This window comes from Castor canadensis, chromosome 3, assembly GCF_047511655.1.
Source record: "Castor canadensis chromosome 3, mCasCan1.hap1v2, whole genome shotgun sequence".
Classification (NCBI taxonomy): Eukaryota; Metazoa; Chordata; class Mammalia; order Rodentia; family Castoridae; genus Castor; species Castor canadensis.
This window is the reverse complement of record NC_133388.1, coordinates 54430009-54449850: the sequence shown is the minus strand read 5'-3', so window position 1 is coordinate 54449850 and position 19842 is coordinate 54430009. Positions and strand designations below refer to the sequence as shown.

The 19842-nt window shown below is 42.2% G+C and overlaps 1 protein-coding gene across 8 annotated transcripts in view; it reads right to left on the bottom strand.

Annotated features, from left to right (window-relative positions):
• The window catches only part of Nin (ninein), a 95839-nt gene that overhangs the window by 36660 nt on the left and 39337 nt on the right, over nt 1–19842 (bottom strand). For all 8 annotated transcript variants that reach the window (XM_074068000.1, XM_074068002.1, XM_074068004.1 and 5 more), the window contains 9 exons: nt 11325–11364; nt 9840–10030; nt 5932–6078; nt 5280–5447; nt 4543–4679; nt 4065–4205; nt 3633–3807; nt 990–1100; nt 523–612 (listed from right to left, as the gene is read on the bottom strand). In XM_074068000.1, the coding sequence (XP_073924101.1) occupies nt 523–612; nt 990–1100; nt 3633–3807; nt 4065–4205; nt 4543–4679; nt 5280–5447; nt 5932–6078; nt 9840–10030; nt 11325–11364 (1200 nt within the window). The remainder of the gene's footprint in view (nt 1–522; nt 613–989; nt 1101–3632; nt 3808–4064; nt 4206–4542; nt 4680–5279; nt 5448–5931; nt 6079–9839; nt 10031–11324; nt 11365–19842) is intronic.

Below are 19842 nucleotides of genomic sequence, written 5' to 3'. Positions count from 1 at the left end.
TGCATTTTGTAAACAAAGCAATGTGCTCAGTAAAAGGGAAAAACAAAAACCACCACAGGACAAAACTAAATTACTTTGTATTAAGTCTGCAGTGATCAATCAGGAAAGGCTAATTTGGGAATAAGCTTATCAACAAGACCACATCCTTCTCCACTTAGTATAAAACTACATTTTCCTACAAGCACTAGCAGCTTCTGACCTCCCCCAAGCAGATCTGAATGTAGTTTGTGTGATACTCTGTGGTTCAGGAAGTTGAATTAATTCAACTTAGTATTAATAGCTAGCATTCACACGTGTTCTTACTCCATCCCTGGCTCTGTTCCAAGCCCCTTACACACTTCACTCAACTGAACCTTCATACCTGCCCTCTTGGTGGCTACTCTTATTTTTGTCATCTGTAGGAGAGGAGTTGTGGTACCCACAGTGTAAGTGACTTCATCATGATCACACGGCAAGGAAGTGGTAAAGCTGGGATTTGAACCCAGGTCCTCCTGTATCACTTCTTTCTCTTCAGCCACTCACCCTGCACTGCTGCTCATACTCATTTCTCATTTGCGTCAACCTTTCTTCTTGCAGAAAGAATTCAGCACTGCTGGGATCGAGGTCACCAAACTAGAAAGGGAAAAGGGCCAAGCTGTCATTTTTTCCAAGTGCCCTTCTTTGACCCATCACATACCAAAGTCTCCAGTTTCTGGTGTCACCAGGCTCTTGAGTATGAAAGGAATGTGGCATTTAAAGCAGAAACACCATCAACCGGAAGATGGTGGTGGTGGTGAGGGAGGGGACGTTCGAGAATGATGTGCTCTACTCACTTAGTGCCAGGCAATGTTTTCCCTCATAACCACCCTACTAAATTATACTCCTGCAAAGCTACAACTTCCTTTAGGCACCCAAATAATTCCCTAATGAAAATGTCCTTGGCACCACTTCTGCTCTTTTAATGACACTTTGGGCAATTCATCAGGAAATTAGATTTTATACAGATTTACCTTTTCAGCTAAGACGTTTTCCAAATTTCGCTGAAGTTTGTTTGTCAGACTCTCATACTCTGCCAGCTTCTCTGCATTTTCCAGAAGCTCATTTTCTAGACGACTGTTTTCCTGAAGAAATTTGGGGAAATTAAAAAATGCAGCACAGATTAAGAGATAAGCAAACTGTTGTACCACTTCATATGAGGCATAAATCAGAGCTCTAGATGAAGAAAGCTCCAGGCCTTGAAAGCTACCATATACTAGAAACAGAAGTAAACAGTAAAATGTTGGTTTCCATCTCATTACCCAAAAGTCTGCCTTAAAAAAAAAATCCTGTAGAACCGCATGGTTCAATCAATGTATTAAGCCACGAGCAGGTACGTGTGGTTAGTGAGTGTTTGGAATGTCTAGTGCAAATGGAGATGTGAGCAAGACCTCCATTTCTACAAAAAAGGAGAGTGTGGTGGCAGTGTTCCGTGGGAGGTGTCAGTAGGAGGACCACGGTCCAGGCTGGCTGGGGCAAAAAACTGAGACCCTACCTGGAAAGTAACTAAAGAAGAAAAGCCTGGTGAAGTGGCGCAAGTGGTATACCGCCTACCTAGCGAGCATGAATTCAAATCCCAGTACTGAAAAAAAAAAAAGAAAAAAAATCGATTTTCATTTACTAATACTATAGTTCAGTATACATTTAATTAATAAATATATTTTGGTTTAATGATGTAAAAGCTACACATGTAAACTGTATACACTTTATGTACGTTTGAGTTATTATAATCAAATAACACATCAACTGAAACTCACAAAAGGTTTTTTTTTTTCACTTAAAATGATCTGTATAGACAGTACGTTTTAGGAAGGTTTCCATCCACAGTTGTTTAAAAAAAAAACCATACAGCCATGCCATTTGACATATTTTCTTCTCAATGTTAAAGGCTGATTGGAAGAATGTTATTTTCAGAGTACATTTTGCCAAAATGATGCAGAGCCAATATATTTCTAATATATTCTAGTTCACACCCTTACACACAGCAATATGGTATAAAAGAGAATGTACTTGAAACATTTAAAAAAAAAAAAAACTACCTTCCCCTAAAATGCCAATTTGTATTACTTTAGTCTTTCAAAGTCTATCTAAACTTAGATGCTAAAATAATACGGCACAATCTCTGTGTATCAGGAAACTGTGTACCTGGAAACTGACCCACCAGATACTGTTACTGGCTGCAGGGAACAGTGTGGACTGCTGGGTGGGAGGCAGAGTGTATATCTATGAGCAATAGTAAATGCACTGTCTCCAGGCAACCAAAAAGTAAATGCAACGGGAATGAAAAAGTAATTTAGCCCTAGCGCTGGGGACAGCAGTGAAGGAGCATAAAGATGTTCTGTCCCTGGGGAACTGATTGCTGATGGAAGGTGCAGTGGGGAGGGGCACAGAGTCAGGCACTGGGGCAGGAGCTAAGGTTAGAAGGTATGAGGATGGGCATGCTTGGTGGCCTTGACCACTAACACTTTTTTAAAAATTTTAACAAAGGGTACCAGTATGATCATAACTGATCTTTAGTAAAGTAACTGTGATAGCCGTGTGGAGAAATCATGATGACAACTGAGCCTGATTAGAGGCAGGGAAAATGCAAGAGAAGGGGATAAATCGGAGTGTTTTTTTTTTTTGGTGGTCCTGGGGTTGAACTCAAGCCTTGTGCTTGCTAGGCAGGTGCTGTACTGCTTGAACCATATCCCAGCCCTAAGGGGCATTTCAGAGCTTCAACACTATGAGACTGATGAGTGCTGAGGAGTGGGGATGACTGAGAATTTTAACTTCTGGGACTTATAGCACATGGTGGACATGCTGATTAGGGAGAAAAATTCAGGATATGAAACAGTTGTATGGTTAGGGAGTGGTGACTGGCTCAGCTTTTGATGTGTGGAGTGTCAGGTGTGCTTCATAATAGCAAGAGTAGCAAACATTTTGCATGTACGCGTTAACTTTTCTAGACACCATATATACATATAAATATATGATCTGATATGATACCCACACCAAGGCTATAGTTAAGTACCAGTGCTCATCTGTATATTATGAAACAGGATGGAGTAGTTAGTCAAGGTTTTCTGGTAGGCAGTGGTGCCCAGGTAGGCTGCCTCTAGAGCCCAGCACATACTATCTGGTGTGAGAATCCAGTAAAGAGAAGGATGACTTCCTTCACTGAGGCAGAGAAAGTAGGGAGGATATATGGGAGAAAAGGCATGATTAGAGGCACAGAGAAATATCCAGGCCTCTGTGTTGCAGGAGGTGAGCCCATCTACTGAGAACAGGGGTCCAGAAAGGGGAGAAGAAAGGAGACCCAAGAGAGGACAGGTCTGGAGGAACATCTGTGAGAATAATGGGTCAGCCAGGTGCCACACTACCCTGAGGACCCAGCAGAACTGCAGGGGAGAAGAACAGGCTACACCAGTCAATGTAATCAGCACACGAAAGCCTGAATACCCGTGAAGTTCAAATCCTAGCAGGGTCCCTGCCATGTCTGTGTCATGACCTGCAGGAGGGCCAAGCTCTGGGAACCTTGAAGTGAGCTCTGTGCAGACTTGCTCTCTCCCAGAGCCAGAGCTTTCCATGTGCCTACCCATCAGGGACCCATAACTCAGAAGTACTGTGAGCATTACCTTTAAGGAGAGGGCCAGGCGGTCGCGGATATAGTTCTCTTCAGTTTTTGCCTTTTCCATTTCTTGCTCGAGTTCTGAACGCTGCTTGCCCACCTGTTGCAGTGTCTGCTCTCTCTCTCTTCGGAGTTCATTCTTCAAGGCTGCTATCCGCTCCTTGTACTCTTCATCCAATTTCCTGTGAGGAGCAAAAATCATTAAGTGGCCATCAGATCCCTCAGAGGGCCCTCTGTGGATCTGCCAAAAGTGGAAAGAAGAGTTACAGAGGTGAAAAATGCTCTGAGAAAATGCCTCAGGTGTCCAGCCATCCTTTAGGCTTGGCCACATCTAGATCTCTGCAGCCAGGCAGGTAGGCAAAGGCCCTGTGGCTGCAGGTGCCGCTGCCCTGGCTCAGTGGGCTGGGAAAGCCACCTGACCTCACCCTCCCAGTCGCACCTGAGGTTGTACTCATTTCGCCGCTCTATGGCCGCGTGGTGATCATCCACCTCGGAAGCCATTAGAGACTTGAGTTTCTCAGCCTTGTCCAGGTCCGATCGTAGCTTCTCTTTTTCTCTGACCACTTGATCAACCCGTTCCCTAGAATCAGAAATAAACTGAGTGAATGAGAAACTGTTTCTAAGCAACAAGTAGACTCAAAAAAAGCTCTCGTCTGGCTTCTTTCAATTCAAAAACAAAACCAAGACAACTGAAGCCTTCCCAAAACAAAAGAGCCATTCCATGGTTCCCTTCAAAAGCCTACATGCCACGTTCCATCTCATTTCCCTACAGTTTAAGGAAGCTATGCGCAGGAATTAGATGCAGAGGAGAAATCATGTCTGCACATGGAATGGAGGACGGTTCATTGAAGGCACCAGGATGATTGTTGGAAAAGAAGGGAAGGAAATGGAGTGGCCAAACCTTCTGTTCAACTCACAACAAATGACGGATCTCAGCCTTAAAGCTGGCCAGAGCCGCCTGGTGAATGCTGTTCTTGGTGACCAAAAGTTCATTTTCAAGAGCCAGCGTCAATTCTGTCAAGTTAACATTTCCGTCAAGGCTGAAATCCAAGGCCTAGAAATCAGAACATGGCATAAGTTCAAGACAAATCACAAGCTCTATCTTCTGAAAGTGGAAAATGCGAAGGTTGTATAAACTCAGAGAGGTGAGTATAGCCTAGAGACTGGATGATCACATTTCTTAAGTGACTGCTTAGGAACACTCGTTTTTAGGATTTTTTTTTTTTTTTTTTTTGGAGGTACTGGAGTCTGAACTCAGGGCTTTGCACTTGCTAGGCAGGCGCCCTACCACTTGAGCCAGTCCAACACTCTTCAATCTAGAACACAGCTAAATTCCTCCCCCACTCCCTCCCAAGGAAAGAATAACATGGTTATTTGTGTTTTTAAAAAAAATGCTATCTGGCGTTATAAACACAATAATGTACTTCTAGTGTTTATCAACCACAGATCAGTTTAAGAGTGTATCTCCTGTTAATAATTTGGAGGTTAAAAACATGGAAAGCAGTTAGCAATGGGCTCCTGGTTAAAGTGGGTAGGAAAAGTGACTCTTAGCAATAAGATCTTGTGAACAGAATAATCATTAAAGAGAAATCAAATCAGACTTTAAAAAAAATTAAAAATTTCACCCCTTCCCTGAATGGCCGTTTTCTCATACCTTCAGTATCTCTTGGCTGTTCTCGATGCCCTCTTCCTGCCAGGTGTCCAGTATTTTCTCCACAGACGCCTGGCCCATCCCATCATCCAGACAGGAGAAGACCCGAAAGCCAGTGGTACTTGTCATCGCTGATGGGGTGGTGGTGCGACGTCCACTCTCATCGAAAGACTGAAGGAAGAAAGAGACTTGAGCAAGCTTAGCTGGACTGTAGGCATTTCAACTAGATATGACTAGATACTGGTCAGGTCTGAAACTGGTCAGTCCTGACCCCAGAGAGCAGAATTTAATTTACCTTGTTAGGAGGGGGGGAAAAAGTCATGCAGTGCCTTTGATTCTGTTTCCCAGAGAGTCAGAGCCTACAAAGCTTATCAAAAACAATCGTTCTGGGAGACAGTTCTTTGCCATAGAGAAGATTTATCTCTACTTAACACCAGGTTTCTTCTGAGCCTGAGCTGACATCAAGAGACATAATTAGTGGCCTTCCTACTCTGTAATTTATGATCATTTAAATCCAACCTTTCTTTCCTAATGTTTCTTATTTGCCTTTTACTTTGCACTCTCTCCTTGCTTCAGACAATAGACTAGCTCATTAGCAATCATTGAATGCATTCTAACTTTTACTCATAATGAAAATTCCCTGTTGACTTCTTACCTGCATAGAGAGATGTCTTTTTAGTTGTCTATAAGGAGTAGATGCTGATGGTGTGAGGGATTTTCCATTTTTAAACAAACCATAGAAAAAATGTTCGACACTCATTGTACCATCAGGATCAAGGTTATGAAATACTTCCTCAAGCATCTAGAAAAGAATAACCACATATTTTAAATACTTCACTTAAAATAACACAGATCTGGGCTGGAGATGAGGCTCAAGTGGTATAGCACCTGCCTAGAAAGTGCAAGGCCCCAAGTTTGAACCTCAGTGCTGCCAAATAAGTGAAAAATGAGTGAATAAATAATAAATGATACATGCCCAAAGTATGCTTCTGGCTAATAGAAATCTGCAGACTTCAGAAATATAATTATGAACCTTTATTCTTATTTCACTAAATTTATTTCCCTTTCCAGTAATGGTATGTTTTCTCCTCCCACACACATTAAATAAAAGTCCATTTGCAACATCTCCATAATCTTATGCAATTTAGCAATTCACTGTTTTTCTTTTATTCACACTCTTCTTCAATGTTGCTACATGTTATTCTGACAAATTTAAAATACCTTTAAAAATAAAGATATATCTTCTTACTGTCTTAACAACAGAAATTAGTTGGTTTCATTATGCCTTTAGACTGTGGTGACTCTAAGTGATGTTTGACTCATACTAAAGCTTTGAAATTGGCATGCTTGCATTGCACAGCAGAATGTGGTCCAGGACAGAGTGCAATGACCTAAGAGTTTAAGTCTGAAATTCATACTTGGAGTTTAGAACCTTACCTGGAATAACACTGTATCTGTTGGATTTTTGTTTTATGTGTTAGCCCAAGACTGGATGAGAAGGATTTTGTGTGTGTGTATAAAACAGAAGAGTCCCAAGAGTTGTAAAGACAAGGGAGTGCTGATAGGTTATTTGTACCCTCCAGACAGTAATCAAGTAGTTCTCATCATATAACAGAGGAAGGGGAGACTGGACCACAGCCCCATCTAGAGGCTTCCTAGGAGATGGTTTGTTCCTTAGCACCACAGAGGAAAGAAAAGCAGGAAAGAGCAGCATGAATCCTGGAAGCCACATGTTAGGGAGGAATGGCAGAGATTCCCCTACTGACAGTCAGATTCCCTTTATTTTGTGGGACAAAATTTTTCTATAGGAGTATGTCTCCTGTGAACAAAATATATAGAAGTTTGAAGTTCTGCAGTTCTAACAAGTTCCAAGAGGATGCCCTGGCCACTGAGGAAAAAAATAGAAGAAGCAACAAATTTACTCTTGCTGCATCAAAACCTGTAATTGGATCCATTCTCACATACACCAAAATTCTCTATAATACATACTCAAAATTTTAATATTCAGTGCTTAAACATGGACTAATGCTGTGATTCACACTGTCTCATAATTGTCCTTATGGAAGTACTTGAGACATTTTGTTTATCTCAAATGCTTTTTTTTCCAACCCCCAGTTTACCCCAAATTGGAACAGATTCTGAAATCCTTCAATGAAAGCTGCCAAGAGGGTGGAACTCTTTGGAAGAGCAACAGATGCTAATGGAGAATCTTATGATCAAGTCCATAGAATGAGACAAAATGCTCAGGCTGGCAAAATCTCTTAGCTTTTTTGTCTTGTTGTCAACCAAAAGCACAACTCCTAGAGGAGGCCACTTTTGGGACCATCACATCAGAAGCCACCCTAAAATCCAGGTGCACTGATTGAAGTTAACAAGGTTCATATTAGATCTAACTTTAGACTCACGCTGCTTGACCCTGTGACCTTGGCCAATTCAGCACAGCTACCAGGTGGCCTAGACTCCCATCACTTGACCCATTCAAATTGGTGGAGCAGGTGAGTTTTGCCAGTTATTCCAAACTGGGGGATGGGGGGGTGGCAAATGGTGAATAAAAAAATGTGAACTCAGACAAGGGCAGATGAACAGTGTTGAGCAAAGAATGCAGATTCCATGGACAACTGGGGTATTTACCTGTACTCAGTGCAGGACTGCAAGGACATTTCTACTCCCCATGATACAAGGTCACGTCTTTGGGCCCATGATTTCCCAAGGTATAGGTTAGGAAATGCCGCATTAGAATAAGTATCACAAACCCAAACACCCACAGAAGCCAGGAAAATGGTGAAAATGGACAAGGCAGGGTGGTTTTAACCTTAGGAAATGGTTAAGGACCAGCAAACTTCACACATGGCTTAGTGAGTCAGTATGTCTCACTGTCCACAAAACTGAGCCAGACCTTGGGATTTTTAGAAAAATTCCCACTTAAAAATACAAATTTTAAAACACTGAGCAGACCAAAAAAACAAAAAACCAAAACTCTCTTTGGATTACATGTGGTAATTAGGGGGCTAGTTTGCCATCCTTGCCCTGTAGCTGTCCTCACTTCTGGAAAGCAGGGTGGTAGTCATATGAGAGTGAATCTAATTTCCCTCCTGAAAACAGTGGGTAGCAGTGATCTCACTGTCTTTATCTACAAAATCAGGGGTGACTGAAGCTCAAATTGCTTCCAGTTGTAAAATTCTAGGATCCCAAGTTGTATGGGAGAGACATCACCTTGAACTCCCAACTCCTCTGTAGATTAGAACTAATAAGGAGAAATACTTCATGATTTGTTTCAAGGATGAAAAAACACTAAGGAAAAGCATGTTCAATGAGCAACTCGTTATTCATCCCCAGACCAGAGGAAAAGAACTAAATGTGCCACTTCTGTCCCAGGTTTTAGGAACACCACCACAGAAGAAAAGGCAGCTCTCCATGGATAGCTAAAGTTTACTCCAAGAATTGTTTCTAGATAAAGAATCCAAACTTGTGCAATATTTCTTGGCAAAACAAGCCGAGGTTCTGTGTACTACACTGGTTTATAAATCAGAGAATGAATTTAGTTTTATGACTCCAACAGCCACCACTGAAAAATAAATTACCACCGAGCCAGCCATTAAAAAAGGTAGTCAAAAGGCATGTAATGGTCATATATACAAGAGAGAAGGGAAAAATTTTAAGAACTTTTCTGCAAGCCAGGCTACTTAGAAGCTACTGAAGATAAACCTCTTTCTTGGTTAGGAAAACCATGCCACTTATCCCCTGAGCAAGCAGACAGCATGGTTTCAAATGTCATTATAGTCAAATATTCTAGAGTTCCAACTCTCTAATCCTTAGTTTTAACTTTTTGAAAGACATATCTTGGAATTACTTATTTTCTTATGTTTCATGGCTATTCATGCACTAACTCTCTAACTTCTCAGAAAACATAAAGCTCAGAGTATTACCAAGTAAAACTCTTTGTGGGCTCTTTCAAGACTTGTCTTTGTGTTTTCAAGACAACCAACCTATCCTTTTCCATTTCTTCATGACCAGAATTGGGTAACGGCTCCTGGCTGCTCTGTGTAACCCAGGCTCTCTTCACACCAGCATGTAAACAGTTTCATCCTTAGCAAGAAACCTGCCCTATTTGTTGTTCGATTTCCCTAACAACTCAGGGATGGCAATGAGATCTTTTCAAAAATCTAAACTTAGCTTCATGGACTTCAAAATCTCTTCTCAACTCAAATATGTGGTTCTTTTTTCCTCCACGTGTTCCTATATCTTGCTCCATGATTGACACCTCCACAAACATGGTGGCTGTACTAAGCTCATACCAGATAGCCTTACATGAGGTAGCAAGTTAGCACGGTGAGGGACACAGAGTATGCACTCAGTAAGTAGCAGCTACTATCAGGTTCTCTCCCCACCCCCAACTATACAACATGATTTCCTCAAAGACAAAATCTTCCAAATGAGTTCGCAGGAAGAAAGCAAATGGTCTATCAGGCTGCAGGAAGCCATACAGAGCTGCTCCCAGCCTGTGGCCAGTTCAGTTTTTCTCATTATTATTATTCCCGAATCAGAGCATACCGCAAGGCTCACCTCACCATCGACATTCTGCAATCCATACTGCTCACAGATGGAGACCAGCTTCTTCCGGTTTAGGTGACCATCACGGGTGATCCCCAGGTCTTCACAAACCTCTTGCAGTTTCTCTTCGATCCAGTCTTGGGGAGGGGAAGACCCAGTCTGTGAGGCATTCAAGTCATCTGGGTTCCAAAACCTTAACTGGCCTGAAATGAAAGCATATATCCATCCTGTTGTCTGCCAAGAAATTGCAAAGACAGTGACTGTTCTCAAAAGAAACGGTACTCGTTGAAGATAAATACTATATGAAAAAGACTATGTCGATCCCATTTTTATTTGGTCCTGAAGTTCCAGTGTAATTGAACTGCTGGTTCTCAGGTGGTAACTGTTGTCTAGAGGCAATAGGCACTTTTTTGCTCCATGGCAAGGAGCATCATCTCCTGTGTAATACTGCACAGGGTCCAAGACCTGTTTTGTTCCAGCTGAGAACCCCAAGGGCTTGGGCTATGGTGTGATCATTAAAGAAGGCTGGCTAAGAGGCATCCCCTGCCTCATCTATAACTTTCAGACTGTGGTATTTCCATTTTGTTTCTAGTCTAAGGACTAGAACATCTTTAACTGAGAAGGAAACGATTTCATAATGGATGTCTCAAAATTTGCCTGCTCTCCAAATCTTTATGTATGAACATTCTGACCTGCAGAAATCAAACAATCCAAACTTGAAAGAAGAAAGGGTTGTGAGTTCCTGGTTATCTGTAAAGGGAGGATAGGTTCTCTATATGAAGAATCCTTGTATATTTGAAGACAAGGATCAAACTACTTATATAAACATCAGGCCCATTTATCCTCTATTAAAAGCCACCATTTCTAAACTGTCTACTTACGTAGTGGAGAGTCTGTAAAGTTATCACTTAAACATGAGCTAAGTACTGGCACAATTTTGTGTGCCTGGATGAACCTCGGAGAGTTGAGAGGAGTACTTAGTGTCATCCCTGCTATTTATCGACAGAAATTAAGCCCATTACTGCTGTCTCTTTTCAGGCTGGAGACCTAGAGAACACGCTGTAATTACACTTAAACACAGTTAATCCCAGGAAGGCAGTAAAGCAGGCTGATGGCCTGTGGGCTGAACCCCAGCGCCACCTGGAGGTCAGAGGACAGACATGTTCTGCTGCTTAACTGCATTTGAACTTGTAAGGGATTCATTTTAATAGGCTATTTAGATGAGGGGTACTGGCAAATTTAAAAGTCTGTATAGCGAGTAATTAGCCTGTAAGTGAAATGCTACATCACAGTTGCCATCTCTTGTATGATGTTAAGACCTAGATTTTAAAACTATGAGGTATCAATTGGGAATGAATTTTCTACTAATGTTACTAAGATTAATTCCCAGCCTCTAGCATAAGGTGTGGGAAGGCAGGGGTTGTAAGTGTCCTAGGAATAGCAGCCCAGCCCTTCCCTCCTTGGCAGGTCCTGACCCGACATACACTCAGCTCTTACCTTCTGCTTCATACTCCTCACTGTGTTGTATCTTCCAATGCTAAAGAAAGCAAGAAACAATTAGTGCACTTTTGAACTTATTTAGAGAGAAGTTCTACTTTTTCTTGGCTCTGAAATTATCCACTGGGCAAGACACACAATTTTAGGATCTGCCAGTACTTTCATCCAGGTGAGTTCTTTTCAGTTAACCAGCCAATCAAAAGGTGACACCTAAGAAAAAGAACACTGTCATCTGCAGGACTTCACCAAAGAACAATCTTCTGCAGGATCTCACCTTCTCATCTGCAAGGTCTTTATTCAACAGACAACCAGTCACAGTCCATTAAATCAAGTTAAAGTCAATATTCTAAGTCCATCAACCAATAAGGGTTTGTATGCATACATCTATTAATTTGTTCTTTAATAAAGACATAATAAGTGCTTGCTTTTGTGTTAGGTCTTTGTAATAAACCCATGAACAGAACACAAATGCCTTAGGAAGTACATAAATGAAGACATGCTGACAAGAAAACAAGAAAGAATATACAAGGTGGGCATGGTAGTCCAGCCTTGTAATCCTAGTACTTGGGAGGCTAAGGCAGGAGGACTGTGAGCTTGAGGCCAACCTGGGCTGCAGAATGAGATCCTGTCTTTAAAAACCAAGGGCTGAGGACATAGCTCAGTGGTAGAGCATTTGTCAAGCACGCACAAGGCCTTGGATGCTGGGGCACCATGAACCCAAACCAAATCCAGGAAGTACAACACAGTAGTGTTTTAGGTGCTGTGACAGGAAAAGTCAGGGTGTCACGATGGTCCATAAGTGAGATACTTGAGACTTAGTAGATGAGGGGGGACTTCCTGAAAGAAGCAATGTCTAAGCTGAGACCTGAAGGGTGAACTGCAGGGAGTGGACAGAATGGAGTAGTTATTTGCTGAAGCAAGGATGAGCCTGGTGTGCTTATGGCACAGTAGGCAGAGACATGCGACCCAAAACAGGCTAAAAGCTGTATTAAATAAGATACATACTACTAGTAAATCACACTCAAAGTACTTAACTTTATCTGAATTGTACATTGAACCTCCTTAACATGCTGCTTCTAGTGAGTCTTCTCCAAGGTCACAGGATGCAGTCTGCATACAGGTAAAAACACCAAGCCAGGGCCAAAATCCAGCCCTTATGCTATTGGCAAAATATGGTGAAAATCTTCCAATCAGCTGTAACAGGGAGGCTTGCTGTGACCTCAGCCTCTCCAGCAAGCTGCCTAGTACTCTCACGCCTACTGGAAGGTTCTAGAAGCACCAATGGAGTCCTGTTGAGAAAAGGTGAGTCCCCATCCAAGCCTGGCTGCTGTCTTAGCAGAGATATACCTTCATGAACAAGGCTGCCTCTGATGACACATAGCCAGCCTGTACTCTGGGATGACTGAACTGAATTTCACATGGTGACCCACATGAAAAATTCTTGATTAAACCTTGTCTTTCAGTAGTTTGTTCAAGTTGATATGAGTTGAAGTCTTCTTTGGAGCAATCTAAGCACATCCTTTTTTTTTTTTTTTTGGCAGTTCTGGGGCTTGAACTCAGGGCCTTTACCTTGAGCCACTCCACCAGCCCTTTTTTATGATGGTTTTTTTTTTTTTTTTTTCAAGATAGGGTCTTCCAAACTATTTGCCAGGCTGGCTTCGAACTGTGATCCTCCTGCTCTCTGCCTCCTGAGTAGCTAAGACTACAGTGTGAACCACCAGCAGTGCCCAGCCTAAGCATATCCACTTTATTCTCCACTCACAGTATTTCTCTCTTCTCAATGAGGGATCATTTCACAGCTCCTTATTTTACTTAGAAAGATGAAGAAATACTGACTCAGAGAGCTCACCTGAATTCAAAGCCCAAAGTGACAATGCTGAGTTGGAGTATTCTTGCCATATGGAAGAGGCCAAAAGGCCAAAACTCAAAATGACCAAGTTCACTATAACCTAATTAATCAAAATCACTAATATACAAGGCATAGATGGAACCAAGTCAGTAAGGCCTGGTGTCATTTGTGCTTGTGTTTTTTTTGTATTATAATTTCATCTGCTCCCTTAGTCCATACTTCAACACAAAGATAAATGTCCAACCTGGTGGATGGTGTGTGGGGTATGGTGGGGCAGGAAGAGAGAGGTAGGGTCAACAATCCTCTGTGAATTGCCTCAATTATAATTTCTGGTCAGAATTCAACTGCTTTTACATATAAGACTTTAAATCAATAAAGTCCCACTAATACAAGCATTCTGCCTGCCTGTCCCTTTCCCAACAAAGAAAATGATGTAAAGGTTCATTTACTTTGGCTCCCAAAATTTTGAAAATTCATTATTCAGCATTTAAACACCCTAGAATTAAATCTACATACAACAAATTAAACTAGGTTTATGAGCTAAGATCCATCAGTCAAAATAAAACTTACTGGACCACAAGCAGGAAATGACTTTTAACAGCAAAAACCGATGGGAGAAATGGCGGGAGAACATGTTATTTGTTGACCTGCGCCATAAAGAGAGCTCCAGATGGCCCAAAGGACCAAAAATCGTATGTCCTCCCTCATATGTGGACATTAGATCAAGGGCAAACACAACAATGGGATTGGACTTTGAGCACATGATAAAAGTGAGAGCACACAAGGGAGGGGTGAGGATAGGTAAGACACCTAAAAAATTAGCTAGCAATTGTTGCAGAGAAACTAAAGCAGATACCTTAAAAGCAACCGAGGTCAATAGGAAAAGGGGACCAGGAACTAGAGAAAAGGTGAGATCAAAAAGAATTAACCTAGAAGGTAACACACACGCACAGGAAATCAATGTGAGTCAATGCCCTGTATAGCTATCCTTATCTCAACCAGCAAAAACCCTTGTTCCTTCCTATTATTGCTTATACTCTCTCTTCAACAAAATTAGAAATAAGGGCAAAATAGTTTCTGCTGGGTATTGAGGGGGTGGGGGGGAGAGGGAGGGGGCGGAGTGGGTGGTAAGGGAGGGGGTGGGGGCAGGGGGGAGAAATGACCCAAGCCTTGTATGCACATATGAATAATAAAAGAAAAAAAAAAAGAGAGAGCTCCAGATGGGATAACCAGGTGTAAAAACGAGACACCAATGAACACCTTTCCCAAGCTCCTTGCTTATGATCCGTGAGACAATAAGGTTTGTGTTGCTACATAAAAGTTGATTTCTTACATCTGCTCATTTACGTCTCAATTCATGTCAAAACAGTGAACAATGCATTCAGAGAGCCAAGATCCTTCAGTAGACTGTCTCCAATGTCTCACAAGTCCATTGGCCTGGGTGCAAATTTCTGATTCACTATCTATGACAGCATTTGCCTGCTGCTTTCCTTCCCCAATTCTTCCCCTAACTAGTAAAAGCGAGTTTCAACTTGGGAGTCAGACCACCTGGCACTGTATCCTGACTTCACTATCAGGCTGGCCTCAGGCAAAAGTTTCTTGACCTCTTTTGCCTCAGTTTATTCATCTGTAAAGTAGGAATAAAATAGCACACATTTCATAGTGGTAAGGGGTATATGTAATACATATTAAATTTATGTTTGCAGGATTTTTTTCATTACTGTTTAAACTTAAAGCATTTATTTGGGTAGACCTGGGGAAGAATCTATTATGCATATAAATCTGAAAGAAAAATGTTGTCTCCAGGAGAGATGCAAAGAACACAACAGACACTCATCTAAGAGGTGACAAAATTAAACAAATTTGGGGAAAGGTTCATCACAATACCAATCAAAGTAGTATAAATCAAAACCAATGAATTATAGTCATTCTTTTTCACCTAGCAAACGTATTGAAGATATAACTCCTCCTACCACCAAGATTATAGTTAAAACAGGCCTGTTAACAAGTTGCTAGAAGCTATGCAAACGATATTATTCTTTTAGCAGTGGATGGCTTTATGTACCAAAATGAATAGAAATGTTCATTCTCTTTGACCGAATAATTTCACTTGCTATCCAAAGGCAATAAAATCAAAGGAAGAAAGAAAAAGGCCATATGCATAAATATGTATATTGTAGCACTTTTTGTAACAATAAAGTATTGAAAACAACTTAAATATTCAACAATGGGGCACAAAGCATAATGATACATCATAATGCAGTCATTACAAGTATAATTAAAAAACCATGTAGGAACATGAAAAAACATCCTAAAGGTTTAAATGAAAGAGCATAACAAAAAATGCAATCTATACTATGATTACCGCTGGCAAAAATATTTATACAACCAGACAAATACTGGAAGGAAATCGCCATCATAAAAATGGATACATTTTAGTTGAGGGACCGTGGGAGACAATTTTCTTTTCTTTCCTCTACTGTTTCAAGAGCTGTTTATGCAATACAAACAGTCACAACCTTCACGATTTCTTTTGCCCAGCTTCTATCAAATTCTAAATTCCTGTCATTTGGGGGTGGGAGGAAAGGGAGGATGTTTTCTCTGTTTGGGAAGCCCCATACCTCAAGATCTGCACGCCAATGGAAGGAGGAGGTTTGTAGGGAAGTCCAGGTGGCGCAAGAGGGAGAACTTAGCTCCCAACTTAGCTGAGTGTGGTGAGATCAGAGACCCTTCATCTGAGATCTGCCTTGGAGACTGTCTTAAGACAGTCCAACCCAACAGTGCCTTAACTTAAATTATTTCACATCAACTCTTAAGGCAAGTGGGGGTGGCCACGTAAGGGATCACTTAAGCATATTCTAAACTCTGGGATACCGGTTTCCCAAACATTCCTCCCAGGACCCTTTGTAAGGAACACAGGTCTAGCAAGGACCATTCTGCTAGAAGAAGCAAGCTAATGCTATGTTTTTCATCCCAAGACAATCTCAGTTGGAGCTGGAGTTTATCACCCAGATATGATATATGCTGTATTTCCCTAGTCTCTACCACTGTCTGTTCCTTTAATAAGAGGGGGGTAAGCACACAGCGGCTGAATGTTTATTATTAAATTGCTATTTCGGAGGGGGTGTGTGGGGGAAGATTCAATTCATTCACAGCTCATTTATTTTCATTCTCACTGCCTGGAGCCAGTGGTTCCAATTAAAAAGCTGGGGGAGAAGGAGGGGAAAGCAGGTTAGAAGGTTGGAGGGATTAGATCATTTGGCTACTGAAACAGCACTAATAAAAGGAGGCATCCTTCTGGAATAAGGGCCTCTAACTGCTGATGGTTTCTCCTGCACAGTGAAAACTGGCAGGTGGCCTCTAGACACAGATCTGCCAGGAACACTGGAAGGGATATAATCACGAAAATCTCAGCAACAGTGGGGAGGAAGGGAGGGACCATTGCTGGGAAGCATTCACAATACTAAATTCAAGCGCAAAGAGTTTCATTTCTGCCCTTGAAATCTTACATAGTCTCTCACTGGAGCAAGACTGGACATGAATGCTTGCAAACATTCTGTAGACTTCAGCTAGCTGCAACTCTGGAGTAAAATGTCAAGTGGATAAGTATGGGGCTTGGCAGAGACTGTTGGGGTTAAACCTGACATAACCACTTCCTGAGACCCCTCAGTACCTTACTTCACCTGTGCAGTGGGGACAACAATCCTACTCACCTAAGGGGACAGGGCAGCATATGTGGCACTTACAGAAGATCAGCTATTGCTATTGTTTCAGCCAGAAAGGTGGGCTAGGGGATTGAACTCCAACTCCTGGCATTCATTTTCACCTTCACCCGTTACTGGCATGGTGACTCTGGGCAAGTCACTTTAACCTTTTGTGCCTCAGTTTCCACATGGGTAAGTGAATAGCAATACCTATCACCAAAAGAGTGCTTCATAATATGTGGAGAGCACTTGGAGCAGTGCCTGCAAAGGCTTACATGATAAGCATCTGGGAGGGAAGGAGGTATCATAGTTACTATTCCTACTACATGGATGTTCAAAACTAGGACGGGGCAGAAGAAAGAAACTGCAGACAGTGCAGTAACCATCTAAGAATAACCCAGAAGTGATTCTTTAAAAACCTATAACTTGGATATGTCCATTGGCTTGGTTTAATTGTTTAAAAACGTACACATATATCAAAACATCCTGTTGTATGCTGCAAACACATACCTTTACTTGTCAATTATACCTTAGTAAAGATGGAGGAATAAAACCAAAAATTACACTGTGACATGGTAATTGTGATGAAGCAATCAAGTTTTGATTCAACTTAGGATCACAGCCTCCACCCTATATAGATGGTGTCCCCCGGGCAGGCACAACTGGCAGGGGTTATCCTGCATGTCCTCATTACCATGCCAAGTGTACTGGCCAACAGCCCCACTGACAGTGGACACAGGGGAGAGGGTCAAAGGTTGCCCAGCCTCAAAGTGGCTGCTACAGAAGCAGTCCCCACTCCTCAGGCAGACAAAGGGAGCCTCTGAAACCACCCAAGGGCCATGCACCTCAATGTCACCCTGGTCATTGTGGCCAGCCCTTCGGTTTTCCTACAGCTGTACAATAGGGCCCTGCATACATTGGCTGCACAGGCGACACCAGTTTCTGGAATGCTTTCTTTGGCAGAACACCTGCCACCTGCTTTGGTGGACTGTGTAGCAGATGGCCCAAGTCTCTTGGATCCACAGCTTCCAGTCCCAAGGCCGGGCCAGCATCTGCAGCCTTCAGGCCTGGTGCAGCCCCTGCCCACAATAGCCTAGCTGCTGCCCCCAACCGCCATCTGCTCAGAGAGGACCTTTGTGCCTCACAGGGTGTATGGCTAATTAAAATGATTATGGGGCACACACGGGGCTATTCTTCCCCAGCAGAGGTGGCTGAGCTGATCTCTGCAGCCCTGGAGGCTCAAGCAAATTCTTTTTCTTTTTTTGAAAAGGGAAGAAGGCCTTGCAAGCCCAGGGAGATGAGGAAGGAATGACAGATTCCCTAGACAAACTGAGCACAAGCATTCCTTTTAAAAGGGGAGCATGCTTAGCAAATCCCAGGAAGTCTAAGAAGAAAAACAGCAGTCTGTTTAGGGAGAATGCCTCTGATGGAAACTTCAGGACTTCTTAAGTAAATCACTGCACCCCACAGCATGTTTGGCTCACGGTCCTAAATAGTCATAAAGTCCCCTCTCTGAGGTGGGGGATGGAAGCTAAGTGTGCCCAGGAGGGCTGCAGGGACACACTCCCCAGGACAGGGCTCATTTCCTACCCTGCCACCTTTGCAGGCACAGCAACTGGGGGGTCTGACAGCCCAGCTCCCAGTCTCTCTCTTCTGAACTCAAGGGACAGGCTGCTGGACTAGAATACAAATCAGTACCTTTATGCTCAAAAGCAATTAAATGTGACAAGTGAGGCTGGGGCTAACCAGAATTAATGTATGATTTTTATTTAAAAATCACACATTTAGATAAGTCCTGCCACGCTGCCAAGCAGCCTTCAGTGTGGCTGGTGTGAGGAAATGCTTCCTACCAAGGTTGGGGAACTGGTTTTGGCTTGGTAGACTTTCAAGTCCTTAGAGAAGACATTTTTATACTTCTCCTTATCAGAGTTGCTGGATGGATAGTTAAACAACTGTCCTATGTAGGACATATTTAATGGTACAGCTAGAAAGTGTTACTATCCACATTAAATGACCCAGTTAAGTTTTGATTTGCTGTCTTAGTTTCTAGTTAGAAAATAAATATCAGAAATTATTGATCAGGAAGGAAAAGAGGGCAGGGCTGGACTCCCAGGGAATTCCCTGTAGGAGCAACCTGGAAGATGCACCAGGACACTAAGGTCTGAAACTACTGTTAGAATAAAAGGCACCCTGGTAGCTTTGAAGGCAGTTTTTTGGCTATGTCCAAGTGAGCTACAATTGCATCTCGAACGAATGCTTCATCTCTGGGAATAGCCTGATAATCTAATTAAGACTTAAGAAATGGAAAGGAAAGGACTGGAATGCCATTAATAGAAACATGTATTCTGAGGATGTCGGGAATAAATAGCACCAGAAATGAAACTGCTGGCTTTGTCAAAGACTGGGACAAAAAAACGTACTGGGAACAATGGGGGAATGGGTGTATTTCACCTGCAAGAGGTCAAGCTGAACTTCCCTCAGTAACTAAGAAGCTGGCTCCAAAATTAGATATTGAACTCTATACAATGTAAATGAATAATTCGTAACATTTCTCTGCAAAGTTATGCATGTATGAAAATGAACATAAGGGGAAGACAAGTCAATTTCACACTTCTTGGAGAAATTTGATTTCACACAGAGGAGCAAAATCAGTTTTTTGTTTGGGTTCTTTTTTGGGGGGTGGGGAGGTTAAATAAGTACCACTCCTGGCCTCCTATTCCCAGAGTCCCAAAGAAAACCTGGGTATTCTTGTCCATCCTTGGCAAACGTGGCAGTCAGCTTTAAGTTTTTCTCTCAGGTTCTCAAACTGTGGTGTATAAGCCAGTGGTTTTGGCTTACACTAGTATTGTTCACAGTTGAAATAATTGTTTAAACCCCCTGTACTCGAGAAGAATCTTACTAGACTTGCTTTATTCCCTGTGGAGCAAAACAGTTAACAAGGTGTCCCCTGTTTTCAACCAGGCCA